A 16,710-nucleotide genomic window follows, 5' to 3' on the forward strand; every position below is an offset into this window, starting at 1 on the left:
CGTGCTCTTTCTGCGTCCATTGAAGATAAGAAGCCAATTCTCTTTTGTTACGTTTGACTCTCTGCATCCAAAATCTTGATGACAAATGACTGCTTGATTTGCTACTTTCTTGTAGCCTACTTGAATGTCCCTCCGAATTTGCCTCATGCATCACGCCCAACAGACAAGTTGCGTCAAACATCACAAGGGAATATACGTGCTCACCACCTCTATTACTTCTCTCCATGCCGTACGCCCATAACACACACACCTGACCGAACGTACATACAAATCGTCCCTACATCGTTCTCCTAGTTTCCCACGGACCCCAATTCCAGCCAGTGTATTAAACCAGCATTTCCGCTCGCCATCTGCCTCAAATAGAGGACCTCTAACTCCAATACTACTTCACTTGTCCATTTTCTTTCCCATTTCGTTATCGAGAGGCCGGGAAGCGCTGCATGCAGTTAGTCCCGCGGGGGGTGTACATTCGATCTCAGCGTCTTCTAGTGGCCCGTCTCTGCAAACGAAAGTTTTCCTTTTTCGTTACACAAGTACAATTGCGCAGAAGCCTGTCCCTGTCGTGCCAACTCTGAGCTTTCAGGTACGCTGGTAGAACAAGATGTACGCGACCTTGTTGTCCTTGATGCCGTCCTTCACGTACTTATCCTTGCTGTTCCCGTTGGTGGCGCCATTGACAACGCTGCTCCACCGCTTCCCACCGCTTCCCGCAGAAGCGGTCACCTGATTCCAACCTTCCTCGTTACCATCATCTTCATCATTTATGGCGCCAAAGGGGTTGTTGGTGCTGGATTGACTATTGTCCTTACGAATGTCCTTGATCTGCTCCTCCGAGCCACCCTTGGCAACATCCTCGCTGCGGAGACGGTGCAAGACCGTGTCATCAAGGCGCAGCCATTCACGGCCGTCCTGACGACGAACATCCGCGGTATAGTGACCCCCACTGGCGTTCTTTCCGTGATGGTAAATGACACTGATGAGCTTGTATTTAGGCAGAGCGCCAACGCCCAAAGATTGACGTGACTGGCGAGAGAGAGCTTCACGAGGGATCTCCAAATCAAGAGGGTATCCGACATTCTTCCAAATCTTGGTTGTACCACCTTCAGCATCAAACTGGAAGCGCTTCAGGTGCAGAATCAGAACAGGAGGCAGAGTTTCGATAAAAACCTGCTTTGTCGCAGTAATATCCTTGCCGCGAGGCGAGTTGAAGTCGCCCTGTAAACGCTCGGGGCGGGTGAGGCCACGAAGTGCGTCCACAACATTCCTAATCTCGGGCGAGCCGATGTCAAGCTGGAGTGGCTGGTATGGCTCCGTAGTAATGGAGTCCTTCAAGCCGGGAACGCGGAACTCGGAGCGCAGGAGACCGCCGAAAACCTTGGTAACAGGGGTAGATGTGTTGGATCCCGAAGAGCGTGTGACGGCAGCACGCTGCTTACGACCAACCTCGAGCCAGTCGCCGCTGGGGTCGGTGGAACCGTCTGCTGACGCGGTCTCGGAGCCGGCAGCTTGGCTGGCAGTTTGCGATGCGTTGTTCATAACATTCGTGCATTCATCATCGAGCGATTGGAGTAGAAAGCCAAGGAATTCCTCGGCATCCTGTTGATGACCCCGACGCATGCTGGCGAATCGTGGGAGCTGTCTTATAGCCTCGTATACAAATTCGGGGGTAAACGGTTCGCCGTAGCGCTCAATCTCCTCACCACGGATCGACTTTCGCAGCTGCTCATTGGTCGGCGCCGACTTCAGTACTCGGTACTCATGCATGAACATGATCATGGCGTCTAGGAGAGGCGTCTCACTTTTGAAGCTGTGAGCGGCACGTTTGCTGATCTGGTCGAGGAAGTCGTAGAACGGAGAACAAAACATGAGGACCTGAAGGACGGAGTTCATATAGCACATGTTGCCGGTATTAATTAGGCCACGAGGCTCCAGGAATACTGTCTTTTCTTCAGCGCCGCCAACCTTGTAGGATCGAATGGCTTCGGCGATAGAGTTGGCTTTGGAAATGAGCGTTGAGGAAACGACATCAGGGTCTCCCTCAACAGCGACTCCGTTCGCCTCATGTGAAGGCTCATTGTCCCCATTGATGCTGACAACGGCGGCAATAGGCGTCTTGGCAAAGAGTTTGGCCCAGCTAGTTGGGGGCGGACGTACAGCAGGAGCAGGTTCGCTGGATTCGGGTGCAGACTGTTGAGGAGACTCAGTTTGACCGGTTTGGGTCTCCTGGTTAGCGTTCACAACCGGTATCTGCTGGGTAGTGTCTGGCGCGGAAGCCAGAGGCTGCTCAGTGGCCGGAGCACCTGTCGCGGCATCATGTTGGTCCTTGGGGAGTGAGACAGCCTTAGCATTTCTGTCGATCCGTTGTCGCGACCTACGCAGGCGTGTAGTTCTCGCGGGAAACTCGGCATCGGCGCATGATAGCCACGGCAGTGGAGGATGGAAGCGTGCCTTGTTTACAACATGGGGCGAGGGAGGTTGCTGGGTTACTGGCTGGGCCACAGCCGGCACAACGGCGATATCATGTGTTTGAGGTGTTGGCGGCGTGAGTGGAGGAGGGTGAATGTGCGAAGAATGTGTCGAAGAGGGCGTATGTGGAGGAATTGTAATACTCGGCTGCGGCGGTTGATAAGGCGTCGACAAGCTGGGTGAGCCCTGGACATGGCGCGGATAGTTGGGAGAAACGCTGACACCGACCATGGGCACGTATTGTGGGATGGCAGGCGGCGAGCGGCCGTACCCTTGGTAGGGTGGATATCCCGGCGAAGGCATGCCTCCGTTTTGGAACTGCGGCGGCATACCGTAGTATTGTTGAGGCGATACATAAGGATTGTGCTGATGACCATAACTTTGGTACATGGGGTTCATGTGCTGATGATACTGCGGCATGTACTGCTGTTGCTGATATCTTCGTCTTGGACCTCCTCCTCCTGGGCCGGGAGCGTTCATGTCCATGGGCACGCCGCCGTGGGCGTGTATGTTTTGCCCAGCCGGCAGATGGTGGCGGTTACTCATCTTGCCGGCGTGGGGGGTCGGTTGATACGGGTGCCGCCCAAGGGGTGACACTGCCGTATCCAGAGAGTGCTCGGAGCGTCGGGGAGGGCGCGCGCTGGCGGTGCGCAATGGTGTCGCAAGCAGTTCTCGTAACGAACAAGAGCTGCGTGGGTCTCAGACCGCAGCAGCAATGCAAGTGACTGGGCGATGCCAGACTGTAGCAATGATGCTTATAGGCTCGATCCGATTGCCTCGTTGGTGACACGCGCGTAGAGGCGCGGTCTGCCCAAGATTGAGACGTTTGGGGAAATAGGCAGCAGTGATTAGGAGCGCAGAGTAAGCCAGAAAACAAGTCGAAGAAGGAGAAGAAAGGAGACGAAACGATCGAGAATTCAAAGATGCAGAGCTTCGCGAGAAGAGAAAGGAAGCAAATCAAAAGAAAAAGTGAAATCCAGCTTGGTGATGAGACGGAAGAAGCAGCGCACGAGTAGGAGCTTGTTCAAAGATGCGCTCCGGTGGAGGCGTAGGCGAGAGGGTCCCAGTCAAAATTTTGTGGGCGCCATGACTAAATCCAGGTAGCTCGTGCTCGCGAGCCGTTGACCACAAATAGGTGTCTGAGGCATCAAATGAAGGCCGGCCCGCCCCCCCCCAACAAGATTCATGCCGCAGTCGAATTTATTTTTAAGTCATCGACCGACGCATATGCTGCTTACTTCCTTCACCCGGTCAGCCAACTAGAGTTGGCTGAGGTATAAGCTGGACAGCATCCGTTTTGCCGAATGCGCTGTTCAGTCAAAGAACGAGGATAAATATAAGAACACTAAAATAAGGTCAAGATACGCACGAATTGTATTGAATAACGGAAAGCATGCTCTGCATGTCAACAGAGCAATAATAGTTGATACGCATATCAACACCAAGACCCGTGCCCGAGTAACGCCAGGCTTCAGCCCTTGAAGCATGCTTCTTTCCTGATGCCAGAAATGACATCAGAAAATTTGACAAAAGAAACAATTACGCATAGAAACCGCCGTAGAGCAAAGCCCTACTCATCTTTAAATAACCATCGTCCACCTGGCTTCATTGCCTCTCTGTACCGCTCTCGAATGGCTCGTTTCTCCCGCTCAGCCGCCTCCTCTCTGCCCATCTCCAACTCCTGTGTGGTTGGAAAATCCGCGTCCCAGAATCCCGGGGGAGACTGCATACGCGAGTATCGGTGTCGGTGTTTACCGTATTTATTTGCGAGCTCCTGCGTCTTGGCTTGTATCCATGCCTCAGCCCGCTCTGCTGGGTCCATCGTCGCCAGGCGATATGCATAGTCGCCGAGATGCTGCTCCAGTAAACTTTGCTCTTCCATTCGTTGTGCCGCCGTCAGTGGCGGATCAGGTCGCTGCGAGATAGCTAGAGCGCGAAACTGCTTGCCACAGCAATGCATCTCGGCGCAGCCTGGCAGACAAGCTCTGTCGTCCCTGTCTCGGACCACGTCAGAGAACGCAAAGTCGTGGCCCTCATTTGCTGCGGGATTGACTCGGAAATCGTCAAGATGCAGCTCTCGGGGCGATTTCAGGCGAAGTTGGCCTTGCCGAGCCAGCCGCTGCGGCGAACGTTGTGGTGAGCGCGACCTTGCTTGCGCAATGGTGGGTGGTTGGAGAACTGGTCTGCTTTGGCGTGTCTGCTTCTCGAATGGCAGCTCGCGACGCTCCGGGATGTTTAGATCGGCCGTCGCTATGGATACACCTTTGCGATCTTGTCGGGATGGCCGTAATAGTGCTGGGCTGTTATCCGCCTCTCCTTCATGCAGAAGCTGCTTCAAACGACTTCCGGGCGTTTGATTTCTATTTTGCGCATTTCCAAGAGGTGTCTTGTCTTGACCGGCCCTGAAAGAGGTGCCATCATCTGCGATGTCTGCTATGCTCTCCTCAAGCTGCCGTTTCCGCGACATCTTGGCAGTCTTGTCTCCTCCAGAGCCGATCATTCTTCTGTTGACGCTGATTGGCGTCAGAGCAGAGGACATAATACTGGCTCTTGCTGTTTGTGAGATAGGCATATCGTGCCGAACGTATCTTGCAACTGGAGTCGCGGTCTTCCCTGCATCTGCTGGTGGAGTTCTGTAGATGGGCGGCAGTTTCGGAGTAGATTCTGCCTCTCTTGGCTTGCGAGGCGTTGTCAGGTGAGTAATGTTTCCAAGATCAATACTTTCCTGGGAGGCGGGTATTCGCGTTTCTCCAAAAACTGGACTCGAATCGTCTTCTGGCTCCGCCTTGATGCGGACGAGTGGCCGTTTATTCGCGGAGTCATCGTTGCCTTTCCGTTTCTTGACAGGCCTTTCCGAAACCACGACAGGCTCATCAGATGACGGTTCTCCCTTGACGAGGAGCTCCGATGGTGCTTCGGTGGTAGTGGGAAGAGATGAACGATCGTTTTCTTCGGAATCGCCTTGGGTCGAGTCGAGTGGTCCCAGAACAGAGCCAGTGGAGCACCTCGAGGTTGATGACTTGGGAATCATGGGAGGCAGCTGCGGCTCCTCAGGCTCTGATGCCGCCTCGTTCACTTCGACGTTACTGGAGAAGCTGCTCCCAAACGACACAGCAGCGGGTTGTAGGGCAGCCAACGCGACTGACGCCCGGTTGGAGATTTCCACGCCGTGCTCAGATTCGGCAGCCTGAACCTGTTCCTGCAGGGTCTCGAAGCGCATTTTCCATGTGTCCCGTTCGGCTTTTCGTCGCTCAAGTGCGCTCCGCGCCTTGCGAAAATTCTCGTTGAGTAGCCTGAATCGTTGTGCGAGTTTTATGTGTTCAGCCTTTTGCGCCACTTCGGGATCCGACACCTCGAGCGCTCCGTTTGCCATGGAAGAGCTAGGCGGCGCAAGAAGCTCGGGAGGCAACCTGCCAATGGCGCTGCTACGTCGGAGCTGCTCGAGTTCAGCTCGAAGGGCCGCGTTCTCTTTCACTAAGAAATCATTTTTGGTGGCATTTTGTTGCAAGAGGGCCTTGCAGTCGGCGAGTTCTCGGGCGTCGCTGGAGCTCTCCAGGTCTATAGTCAGTCAGTGTGAAGTGCGGCGCAGAGGGCAGTCTGGAGTAAGCTACCAGCCGCTATATCCGCGTCAATTTGATTGCATATTTTCTCCAATGCCTCTTGAAGCGCAGGACGCCCCTTGTCGAACCAACTCGTCATTTTCGGCCTCCGGTGAAGCTCGACGCGTAGGACGGACGCGAACGATGATATTCGCGTAGCCACATATGATCGGCGCTGACAGCGCGACCGCGCCACTACACGTGATGTGTCACTACAGAAGCAGCCGGCCACACGATTTCCGCGTGGATAAATAGATGGGACGAATTGGTACTGAATTTTAAAAATATTCTAGAACCCCTTTCAAAATACTATGAGATCAACCATTCTGTTCAAACTACTGCATCAGTGACTATCCACGAGCATTCGCTCCGGTGCCAGCGTAGCGAAGCACGCTGCTCCTCAGCCACCGATCATCCCCGGCCGTGCCGGCGTCTTGTTAGTGAAGGGCAGCTGGCAGCCGGCAGCTGGCTACAACGTGCGCGCAACACGGTGCAAACGAACGAACGTAGGCATCAAGTTAAGGAACACTGGAAAAGAGGAGAGGCAGAAATTCGAATGTGAATGCTTTTCCTACCAAATACGTGAATATCGAATTGTCATTGCTGACATCGCGGTCAATTATCAGACTTTCCCCACGCTTAGTACCGCTTGTGGAAAATTCCGTCCATTGGCCAACGCGGACGTGCAGCCGCCGTTTGAATATTAGGCATGCTCTAGGCCGTGGCAGCAAACGGCCCGCCCAGCCCAGTAAAAAAAATCGAAAATTGCTGAGCTGAGCAGCACTTGGCCCAAAAACTTTTCGCGATAACTACTGCAGCTTTTCTATCTTGTGCATCACCACTTTTCGAGCTCAATTCCTCTTCTCTTGCAATCGACGCCAAGTCACGAATTCTCTTGCATCCCGTATGTTTTCCCTAACGCCGGCGCGATGCTTCCATTCTCTTCATCATCTTCGCACCTTCGCACCTTCACTCAAAATCGGCAGCGGCCCCAGGCAGCTTCTTTTAGCCCAGCAATCAATCGACATCATTGCACACGCTTCTCTCCACACGCAAGTGGCTAATTTGGTCACTTTCTAGCTTCAATTTGCACTCTTCAAATCCTCAAAATGGAATTCACTCCTTCCGATTCCGCTGCCGCTCCTAGCCGCGGTGCCTGCTATTCTTGTGAGTACATCTTCATCGCCCCAGCCCAAGCATCGTCGCCGTTGCCACCACACTGTGCTCGAATTTGCATTCCATGCCATTTATGCAGCGCGTTGAGTTGTCATGTTGTCATATGCGACCTCTTTGGCTCAAATGAACACTCTGCGACCCGGGCTCTGCTATTCCGCATATTCGCCTTCTACCATTCCAGAAGCTAACAAGATCACAGGCGGCAACAGCGGTCACCAGGTATAACAAACAGCAAGTCTTGTCTCTTCGCGTATCACATGCTGACAAACCCTAGGCTCGCGATTGCCCCTCCAAGGGTCCTGCTAAGTGGTATGTTTGCTCAAATCAGTACAGCTGTCGCCATACTCTAACGATAATGAAACAGCTATAACTGCGGCAACGAGGGCCATCTAAGTTGGTTTGCCATCCTTCAACACCCGAAATGTCGCTAATAAACATAGGCCGCGAATGCTCGGAGCCCATGAAGGAGAACAAGTCATGCTACAAGTGTGGCCAGCCCGGCCACCTGTCTCGCGAGTGCCCCACTGCCGGAGGAAATGGCCAGTCCACCGAGTGCTACAAGGTAGGCAGTTTTCTTCTGTTCAGATGACCCTCTGCTAAAACACACAGTGCGGTGAGATGGGCCATATCGCTCGCCACTGCACCAAGTCGTCATATGGCGGCAGTTACGGGGCCAGCTACAATGGTGGTGCTGGCAAAACCTGCTACTCTTGCGGAGGCTACGGCCATATGTCTCGTAGGAGCTCCTCTTTCAAAACTGTCAATCTTTCACTAACCATGCCTAGGCGAGTGTGTCAATGGCATGCGTTGCTACAACTGCGGCGAGTCTGGCCACTACTCTCGCGACTGTCCCAAGGAGTCTACCGGTGGCGAAAAGATCTGCTATAAATGCCAGCAGTCTGGGCACGTCCAGGCCGCTTGCCCCAACAACTAATTGGTGCTTTCGGGGAGCACTCGGATAGTCCGAGTATAAGTTGGCGTGGCAGCTCCATCCATGATACCCACGATTACTTCTTGTCTCTTTATTTTACGTCTTTCATTTGTTACGTCTTGGCTTTGCAACACACGGTTTCATGATCGCTGAAAAGCTCGGCATTTTACGCTACTGGATTGGACGCATGGAGATTCTAGGGACAAGATCGATGGCCTCGCCGGCAGCACGACGAACGGATCTCTTGGGCATTAAGTTTTGTTCTTTCACTTGGGTGTTTACGAATTCAAAAGTTTGGCAAACGACCATGGACGTTGGCACGCGACCATGAATGCTAGGAGGGCAAAAACGAATATCGGTACTTAGTTGATACTAGGGCAAATGAATGTGATTTGGGAAACGAGAAATTCCGAGTCGTGAATAATGTTGACTAGTGTCATCTATCTGACATTTCTATCCGATGCGTACAGAGAAAAGTAAAATACATATCATACGGCAAGATTCTGTTGAAAATGAAACCCCTTTTATTTGCCAAATCTTTGGCTTAACATTTATAGCATCGACTTGGGGAAGTTGCGCATTGCCTGGCGCACGCCCAAGTCGCCGAGAATCTCCTCGGAGCCGCCAAGAATCGAGTCAAACTTGTAAGTGCGGTTGAAGATTTCAATGTGCTTGCCCATGCCCGTCTGGGTCAGGCCGCGACCACCCCAGATCTGGACAGACTCGTCGGCAATCTCGTGCGCGGCGCGGGTGCAGCTCATCTTTAGCAGGCCAATGGGACCGGCGAGATGCTGAGCCTGCTGCTTGTACGGCATGTGGCACATTTGGTAGGTGATGCTTTCGAGCCAGGCCTGGTGGGACTCGACGAGAGCAATCATTTTGGCAAGGCTATCTGACTGTTAGTAAAATGTTCTGTTGATTGATTTGTAGGGTTTTAATGAAGGACATACCGGTGACGAATTACAGCCTGGTCAATCAGGCGCTGGCCAAAGACGAGGCGCTGGTTGGACCACTTGAGGCACTCTTCAACAATGGTGCGAATGGAGCGGACTGTCGCTGTGCACATCATCCAACGCTCGTGGTTAAAGTTGGAGAGAATCACATGGATGCCCTTGTTCTCCACGCCGAGAAGGTTCTCGACGGGCACCTTGACATTGTCAAAGGTGACGTAGGCCGTTCCCGCGGCGGGAGAGTAAGACGTCTTGATGGGCTTGGTCTCGACGCCCTCGCCGCGGGGGATCAGCAGCACCGAGAGATGCTCGCCCGTGCGCACGCCCGTGACAAAGTAGTCGCTCCAGCAGCCGTTGGTGATCCACTTCTTGGTGCCGTTGACAATGTAGTGCTTGCCGTCGGGCGTCTTCTCCGCCGTCGTGCGCAAGCCGGCCACGTCGGAGCCGGCAAAGGCCTCGGTGATGGCCAGGCAGAGCTTCTTCTTGCCGCTAAAGACTTCGTCGGCGATTTGCCGCTTCCAGGCCTCGTCGTGGGCAAAGTTGAGCACGCACGTCAGGCCAATCGTCATGCCGGCCATGTTGCCGTCCTGGAAGCCGCGCTGCATGGTGCGCGAGAATTCCTGCCCGATGATGAGGTCGTGAAAGTAGTCAAACTGCTCGCCCTTCATGACGCCGCCAAAGAGGCTGACGCCGTTCATGTGCTTGCCGGGCCCGAGGCGCATGTGCAGGATGCCCTCCTTGGCCATGCGGTCAATCATGGCCTGCGAAATGTAGCGACCGGTGCTCTCACACTCCTGCGCCTCGGGGATCAGGTGCTCGTCGACAAAGATGCGGGCGGCCTTTTGCAGGGCGCGGTGAGTGTCGTTGTAGTAGGGCGTCTTGAAAGCCGGCGTCAGCCAGAGAGGCTCGGCGTAGGGAATCTGCGAAAGGTCGCCGGGCTGCGGAACGATGACTTGGGGGGTCTCGCCCTTGACGGTGCCGACGGCGAGGTCGGCATACTTTTTGAGGACTTCCTGGCGATGCAGGTTGTAAAAGGCCGTGGTGGCGTCCTGGCCGGCGACCTGCTGCAGGACAGCCTCGCCGCCGGGATGCGCCATGACAAAGTCAGTCAGGTCATAGACGATGCTGTCGATGATGCACCAGAGAGAGTCCTCCGAGGTGTGCTCGCGCACCTCCTCGCGGGTAAAGGTCTCGGCTGGAGGAGCCATATTGTGTGAGATGTGGGAGAAAGGGCGGGGACAGAAGGGCGGAGAGCAAGGCGACAGAAGAACTTCCTGTGAGTAATGGAGGGAAGCAAGTCACGGCGGCGATGAGAGAGATAAAGGTTTAGAGTTAAACGGATGATGGCTTTCCGGCAGAGGCGTGGACGAACAGCCGGACCATCGTTGAATGCCGACTGAGAGTCGAGACCCACCAATTGCCTCGGCAAGGTGATGATGTTCCCGGTCGGTGTTAGGCTGCTAAATAAATAGGACGTGTTAGGGACGTGCGTGTGGCTGCTTATTGGTAGCTGACATTAACTGCCGCTGATTGGCTAAAGCAAATCCGGGGAGCGAAATGGCACGTGCTAAATTCCCCGCCGGACTTTGATTATATACTATATTATACGAAATGTTTTCCGTCCTGCATTATCAAAGAAAAAGAAAAAAAAAAGAATCTCGCCTGCCTTTCATAGCTCTTCCCTCTCAGAAGCAGAGAATGAGCAACTGTGTCTCTAACAAGGACTTTAGCTCATTGAACGGTCACAGATCTTAGATTACTTGATTTACCTTGGCAGGTTGTAATAGCCATCCTCATATTTCCTTGGCGATGCAGAAACGTCATGCGATACGTCGCCTAACGGTGTAAGAGCCGAAACGGGCAAGATTGAATAGGTTGATGGAAGACAGGCCGGAGAATGACCACCATCACGGTGAGACTGGCCAGTTGCTGCACGGTTCATCGGCAGCATGGCCCGGCGGTGCACGCTTCTCACAATAATCCCCGAAACTGGTTCCTGCCAGGCGCAACGGGCTGTTGGCCGTTGGATCTAGGGGCCCCGGGCGCCCGATTGTCCTAACATCTGGACTCCTTGCTCTGGGAACCGGCAGGTGATTTCTCACAAGGTTCCTCAAGCTCAATGATGATCACGGAACCAGATTTATACGCAATTGCCAGAAGACGACCATAAGCCACTGCAATTCTCGATTTATATGCCTCTGGTAGCCAAAGCATCCGTTTCCCCCCGCGAGTTATTGACCTATGGCCGACATAGATTGCTTCTTCCGGTGCTGCAGAGTCAGATGAGGCCTTCTCCAGAGGCAAACGACGAATCTCTATGCACCCTCGTTCCGTGCATAGCATTCGGCCATCGGATGAGAGCCGTAGGCTGTGCGGCGCATATTGGAAACACTCACGCGGTAGTTGATATGTAGCGTCCGCTACCGCACCTGTCGCCGTGTCGTAGAAGTAGACGGCTGTCTTTGACAAACATACAATCTGTTTTGCGTCAGGGGAAAGCACAATCCCCACAATCGCGAATGGTCCGTGCTTTACGGTCTGGCACCACACAGGCGAGACAAAGTCCTTGTCCAGGTCCCAAAGTTTGAGAGTGTTGTCCCACGCCGAAGCAATATATTGGCCATCGAGAGAGAGAGCGGTCTCCGAGTCGGAGCAGCGCGTATCAAATACCAACCTCCCTAGCCCGGTGGCTGGATCCCAGAGCACGATTGCTCCATCATACGATACTGAAACAATCTGTTTACCGTCGCTAGAGTAGGTAAGTATTCTGATCCCTCCGCCACGGCTGTCCAGACTTCGCTGGATTTTATACCCTGCGGCCGTGTCCCAGAGCTTAATAGCGCCGTCAAAAGAAACAGACGCCAGCTGACCACCATCTGGAGAGTATACAAAAGTTGTCACGATTGTGTGATGGGCACGTATCCGCGGCACTATCTCAATTCCCGTAGCAGAGTTCTGAACGCGAATTGAGCCATCCTCAAATCCTGACGCAAGTTGCTCACCATTAGGTGAGAATGCAAGTGCGGAAACGTCTGTCAAACCAACGGAAGATGATGTTGCAACCGTGCTTGTCATAGTCGAGTCCCAGAGACGAATCGTGCCGTCATAGTAAGCTGATACGAGCATCTTCCCGTCAGGAGAGTATGTGACCAAGTAACCTGTGCGTAATCCTTGCAATGCATCCCCCGTCGTCAAGTCCCACAGCTCGATCTCTAAGCTCTGATTTACTGTTGCGAGTTGAGTACAATCAGGCGACAGAGCAAACTCAAGAAAATCGTGCCTAGTCTGGCGGTTGAGAGGTAGCGTCTTGGCTCCTGTGGCTACATTCAATCGCGTGATGATACCCGAGGAGCATAATAAGAGATCTTTGCCATCACCCAAGAAGGTGATGTCAGATTTTACGGTTTCAAAATGAAAGTCCCCAAACAAGCGCAACTTGGATCCTGTGGCAGCGTCCCAGAGTCTGACAGTGTTATCCTTCGACGCAGATGCAAGCTGCTTTCCATCATGGGAAAATGCGATGGCGAAAACCCGGTCAGTATGACCACTAAGAATTTTCATCGTGTTTGTTTTAGCCGGGTCCCAGATCCGGACCGTTCTGTCATCTGAAGCCGAGGCAAGCGTGCCATCGCGCGAGAATTCCAGAGCACTGACAGTCTCGGAGTGGAAAGTATGCATATTAGCCTCTTCTCCTGTAAGCAAGTTCCAGAGTCTGACGTTGCCCTTTTCCCATACTGCCGCGAGTTGCTTCCCATCGTACGAGAATGCGATAGCTGAAATGCTAACCAGATCTTTGCACAGAACTTTTGCTTCTCTCCCTGTATGCAAGCCCCAGATTATGACTTTTCCATACCACCTCGATGCTGATGCGAGCGTTCCGTCACAAGAAAACGCCATCGCTGAAATGGGTTCAGTATGGCCCCGAAGTACTTGAATCAAAGAAAAGTCCCAGTCATCCTCGATGCCTTTGACGCTCTTGAGAAGGGGAATTCGCTGGCTACCCCAAAATAACTCTTTCATCTTGCACCGGTTTGGACAGAACGTAAGCGCAGCGCCGTAGGTCTGCAACGGCTCCTGCGATATCATATCCATGTACATGGCGGTAAACCTTTCTGCGTGCGTCAAAAAATCAAAAAGATCAGATTTAGCATCCGAATGGAATTTCGCGCATGGCTGCTGCTTGTTAGCATGTATAGATGGAGCTATGTGAAAACGAACAACGGACCTTGAGAATTTGCAACAGCTTTCTGATCGATAAAAGAATGACTGGAATTCGATCCAAGTGGCCTAAGCTCTCCAGCAAATGCAGGAAGTGTACCTTCAAGAACTCCAAGGCGGCTTCGCAGAGAGCTCTTCCCTCGGAGAAATCAGAGTGATTGATCGCCTCGCAGAGATGGTCAAGCCAATAAACCAGCGAGTATCTGATACACACCAGATCATTCGCTTCCAAAGGCGGTAAAATCTGCGATTTCCAACGGCCGAGTTTAAAGATGTCCCGCCTCTCCGAGGTAAGGGCATCAATCGAGTACCGAACAAGATCTGCATGTCCTCTGATCGCATCACCGCGGAGACAATCTCTGGATTCGATTATATAATCCTTGGCTGTCTTGTGATTGACATCAATGATTGTCTTGCGTTGTTTTGCGTATCTAGCCATCAAAAAGGCGCTGCATTTGCGTAGTGACACCAGCGGGTCGAATCTAGCCGACCACGGAACAAGTATCTCGAGCTCGGACATGGAAATTGGGAGGCTGTATGCAAGCGAAACAACCATCAGAACATCATAGCAACGCTGACGTTCCTCTGTTTTCATACTCTGAATTTGACGTATTTTGTGGTCATACAGCCCCTTCACGCCGCGAGGAGCATTCTTGATCTCCTTCTGAGCGTATTCAGCGCGCATTTCCTTGATACTGTCAAATACAACGGCCAGCCAGAGAAGATTGCCGTCTCCTCTTTCTTGAATTTCTTTCTTGAGCTTTTCGCAGTCAACTTTGTCATACTCCAGTCCGGGTTGCTCTTTCAGGGCCGAGAGCCTATGTTGAATGTACATCTCGTCTCTTCCCGTCTGGGCTAGCACGTCTATCTCATCAAGGACGACGGAAGCATTCGTAGTTGCGCTCGTCACCTTGTCCACCAACTCAACCTCTGTACGACTCGTGATGAGCCACCTCACGTTGTTGGAAACCTTGAGTGAAGCGGCGATGAGCTCAATAATCTCTTTCTGCCCCTCGTCACATTCGTCAAGCGCATCAACGAAGAAATAGACCGGGGACGCATCTTTGGATATGTTCTCAAACACCTCCAAAAGACCTCGTATTGTAGAGTCTTTCTCGAACATGTCTTTGCCGGCCCATTGGAATTTCGTTTGTATGTGCGTAATGAGGTTTGGCTGCTGAATTAGCAGCATCCATAGCAAAGCCCGCACGATGGTTGTCGCCGTGTTCTGGTTAGATTTCGCACTTTGACAGAAAAAGTAGGCCAGATTTTGCACCCTCCGTTGTTTTAGGAGGTTTCGAACGATACGAATCATGACCATTGTCTTCCCTATCCCGGCAGGACCTTTTATCCACAGAAGACGGCCGCCGAGGCAAGAACGGTTTTCATCCCATGCGGTGAACGCTCTGTAGTTTGGGTGGCTCAGCATCCACTCACACATGTTATCGTATAACCCCCCCTTCTTGTCCTCAATGTCATTCATCTCATCTTGTGGGTCACCAACCCAGAGAGCCTGCAGGTATTCGCGGTTCTCATGAGTCAGAAGTCTTGCATTCTGCTGAGAGACGTAGTTCTGAAGTGTCTGACCAATGTTTTCCCAAAGGTTTCTAGCCTCAACTTTCTTATAGCAGTCCCAATCTTTCGAAAAGACACATTCGGCATCCTCCACGGCCTTCTTGGAGCCTGCCCAATCCACGTTGTCATACAACTGGCGGAATGGGTTGCTGTAATAATAACAGACGCTGAGTAGCTGATAGCGCAAGATAGCCTTATAAAGGTCGAAGAGCTTTTCCGTCAACATCTCCAAGATGGAGGCAGAGTCCTGACCTGTGCTTGACTTATCGTCATGATCAAGAAGATAATCCGTCATAGCATAGTACCACTGCATTCTGTGAGCAACGAAACTAAACCCGTCGCGCTGCTCCTGTGCCGAGTCTGCTGGGTATGAGAGCATCTGATCAAGTGTTAGTATGCGATTGACCAGAGCAAACTATGAGCTATGCACACGTACCTTCATGCCGAGACATATTCCAGCCCACGGAAGTGCAGCAGGCGCCGCTTGAGGAATTTGTAGTATCAAATCAACCGCCGGCTTGATAAATAAACCTTTCTCCGCCACGTAACCAGCTGCCTTGGCTATGCCCTCTGTCTTTTTGACTTTCAGCTGTCCACGGCTGACTAGCATCTCAAGAAACATCTGCCGCTTGGCTGGATCCTTCAGCTTAGCCAGAATACTGGTCGAAATTTGATCGAGCTCGGCCGAACTGCTCCCAGGGGGGGCTTCATCAACAGTTGTCTTGGCTTTTGAGACATTCAACTCGACAAAAACCCGAGCGGTGAGGTCTTTCACGTATTTGCGCTCGTCGGAGTGGCCGGCCGAGTCGTCTCGAGTCTCTTCATATTGAGCCTCGGTGATCTCTTCAGCTAGTGCCTTGGCTAGCACTTTGGCATAATTGCCGACAAGCTCGCTTTCATCCTTTCCAAGTTCATCGTAGGCTTTATTCCATAATTCGTAAGAAAGCCTGTGGCTCTGCTTCGTGAAGGATGCCAAACCTTGCTTCGGTACAGGCACCGCCTCCGTCTGACAGGAGCTGTTGCTACCACCTTCAGTGGAATGTGCAAGCTGACTTGGGAGGACGCTCGGCGTGATATGTGATTGCGATTGAGCAGCTAGTGTGTTAGTTTCGACACTGGAGACTATTCGTTGCCATCCTTTTATATACCTTGAGGTGACGCTTCAGAGGACCGTGCTATGAGAAGAATCATCAGCTCCAGTGTATACGCATCCAACTGCGTGCCTTGGCGTACCTGTATCGCGCGGGGTACAGCAGAGGCTGGATTTAAAAGCCACCCACGTACGCTTGAAGGCATTGCGCCTTTCAGACATGGCGGATTGTGCGAGACGAATAACTTTGGCGACTACAGCAATCAAACTCGGTCATGTCTGGAGGAAAGAGCTTGCCAATGGGCCAAAGTAGATGGATGAGATGTATATCGACGGGCAAGGGGTTCTCAGGCTACCACCTTGCCCGCTGCCCAACCGCCAGGAACGGGCTGCGGCACGTTGGAGTCAAATTATTGGCTGGCTGCTGCCCAAGCTGAATATGCAGGAGCTGCCGATGTTCATTCTATTTTCAGTCACTCGCCAAAAGGCCCGCTCGGTAGTACTTCTTCACGCAGAGGTCACTCCACTTATTAACTGCTAGGCAAGGTACCTAGGGTGCAGCTTCTTACTTCTACTATAGGGTTAACAAGACCTTTGCAAAGTAAAAGGATATTTATATAATGGACTACTAAATCTTTACATACTTTAATGAGACTTAAAACGTGTTTCTTCTTATAGCAGGTATCTAGTCATCTAGGTTACGAA

General features: G+C 52.4%; 5 protein-coding genes across 5 annotated transcripts; 1 reads left to right on the plus strand and 4 right to left on the minus strand.

The window, feature by feature from the left end:
- Positions 1-579: 579 nt before the first annotated feature.
- BBA_08453 (ubiquitin carboxyl-terminal hydrolase) lies at positions 580-3,012 on the minus strand (the record flags this gene model as incomplete). The annotated part of the gene is made up of 1 exon (XM_008603550.1): positions 580-3,012. One exon carries the CDS (start codon positions 3,010-3,012, stop codon positions 580-582), a length of 2,433 nt encoding a protein of 810 aa, XP_008601772.1.
- A 1,024-nt stretch (positions 3,013-4,036) lies between these two features.
- Positions 4,037-6,165, minus strand: BBA_08454 (DNA repair protein/CtIP; the record flags this gene model as incomplete). Its single annotated transcript, XM_008603551.1, has 2 exons — positions 4,037-6,024; positions 6,078-6,165. 2 exons carry the CDS (start codon positions 6,163-6,165, stop codon positions 4,037-4,039), a joined length of 2,076 nt encoding a protein of 691 aa, XP_008601773.1.
- A 1,009-nt stretch (positions 6,166-7,174) lies between these two features.
- Positions 7,175-8,175, plus strand: BBA_08455 (cellular nucleic acid-binding protein; the record flags this gene model as incomplete). Its single annotated transcript, XM_008603552.1, has 7 exons — positions 7,175-7,232; positions 7,441-7,460; positions 7,516-7,550; positions 7,606-7,634; positions 7,682-7,803; positions 7,851-7,977; positions 8,027-8,175. The coding sequence occupies 7 exons, from the start codon at positions 7,175-7,177 to the stop codon at positions 8,173-8,175; spliced, it is 540 nt and encodes a 179-aa protein (XP_008601774.1).
- A 548-nt stretch (positions 8,176-8,723) lies between these two features.
- On the minus strand, positions 8,724-10,330 carry BBA_08456 (acyl-CoA dehydrogenase; the record flags this gene model as incomplete). The annotated part of the gene is made up of 2 exons (XM_008603553.1): positions 8,724-9,060; positions 9,123-10,330. 2 exons carry the CDS (start codon positions 10,328-10,330, stop codon positions 8,724-8,726), a joined length of 1,545 nt encoding a protein of 514 aa, XP_008601775.1.
- An 847-nt stretch (positions 10,331-11,177) lies between these two features.
- BBA_08457 (NACHT and WD40 domain protein) lies at positions 11,178-16,227 on the minus strand (the record flags this gene model as incomplete). The annotated part of the gene is made up of 5 exons (XM_008603554.1): positions 11,178-13,295; positions 13,348-15,294; positions 15,352-16,010; positions 16,064-16,090; positions 16,149-16,227. 5 exons carry the CDS (start codon positions 16,225-16,227, stop codon positions 11,178-11,180), a joined length of 4,830 nt encoding a protein of 1,609 aa, XP_008601776.1.
- Positions 16,228-16,710: the final 483 nt, after the last annotated feature.

The sequence above is a fragment of the Beauveria bassiana genome, assembly GCF_000280675.1.
Source record: "Beauveria bassiana ARSEF 2860 unplaced genomic scaffold BBA_S00035, whole genome shotgun sequence".
Classification (NCBI taxonomy): Eukaryota; Fungi; Ascomycota; class Sordariomycetes; order Hypocreales; family Cordycipitaceae; genus Beauveria; species Beauveria bassiana.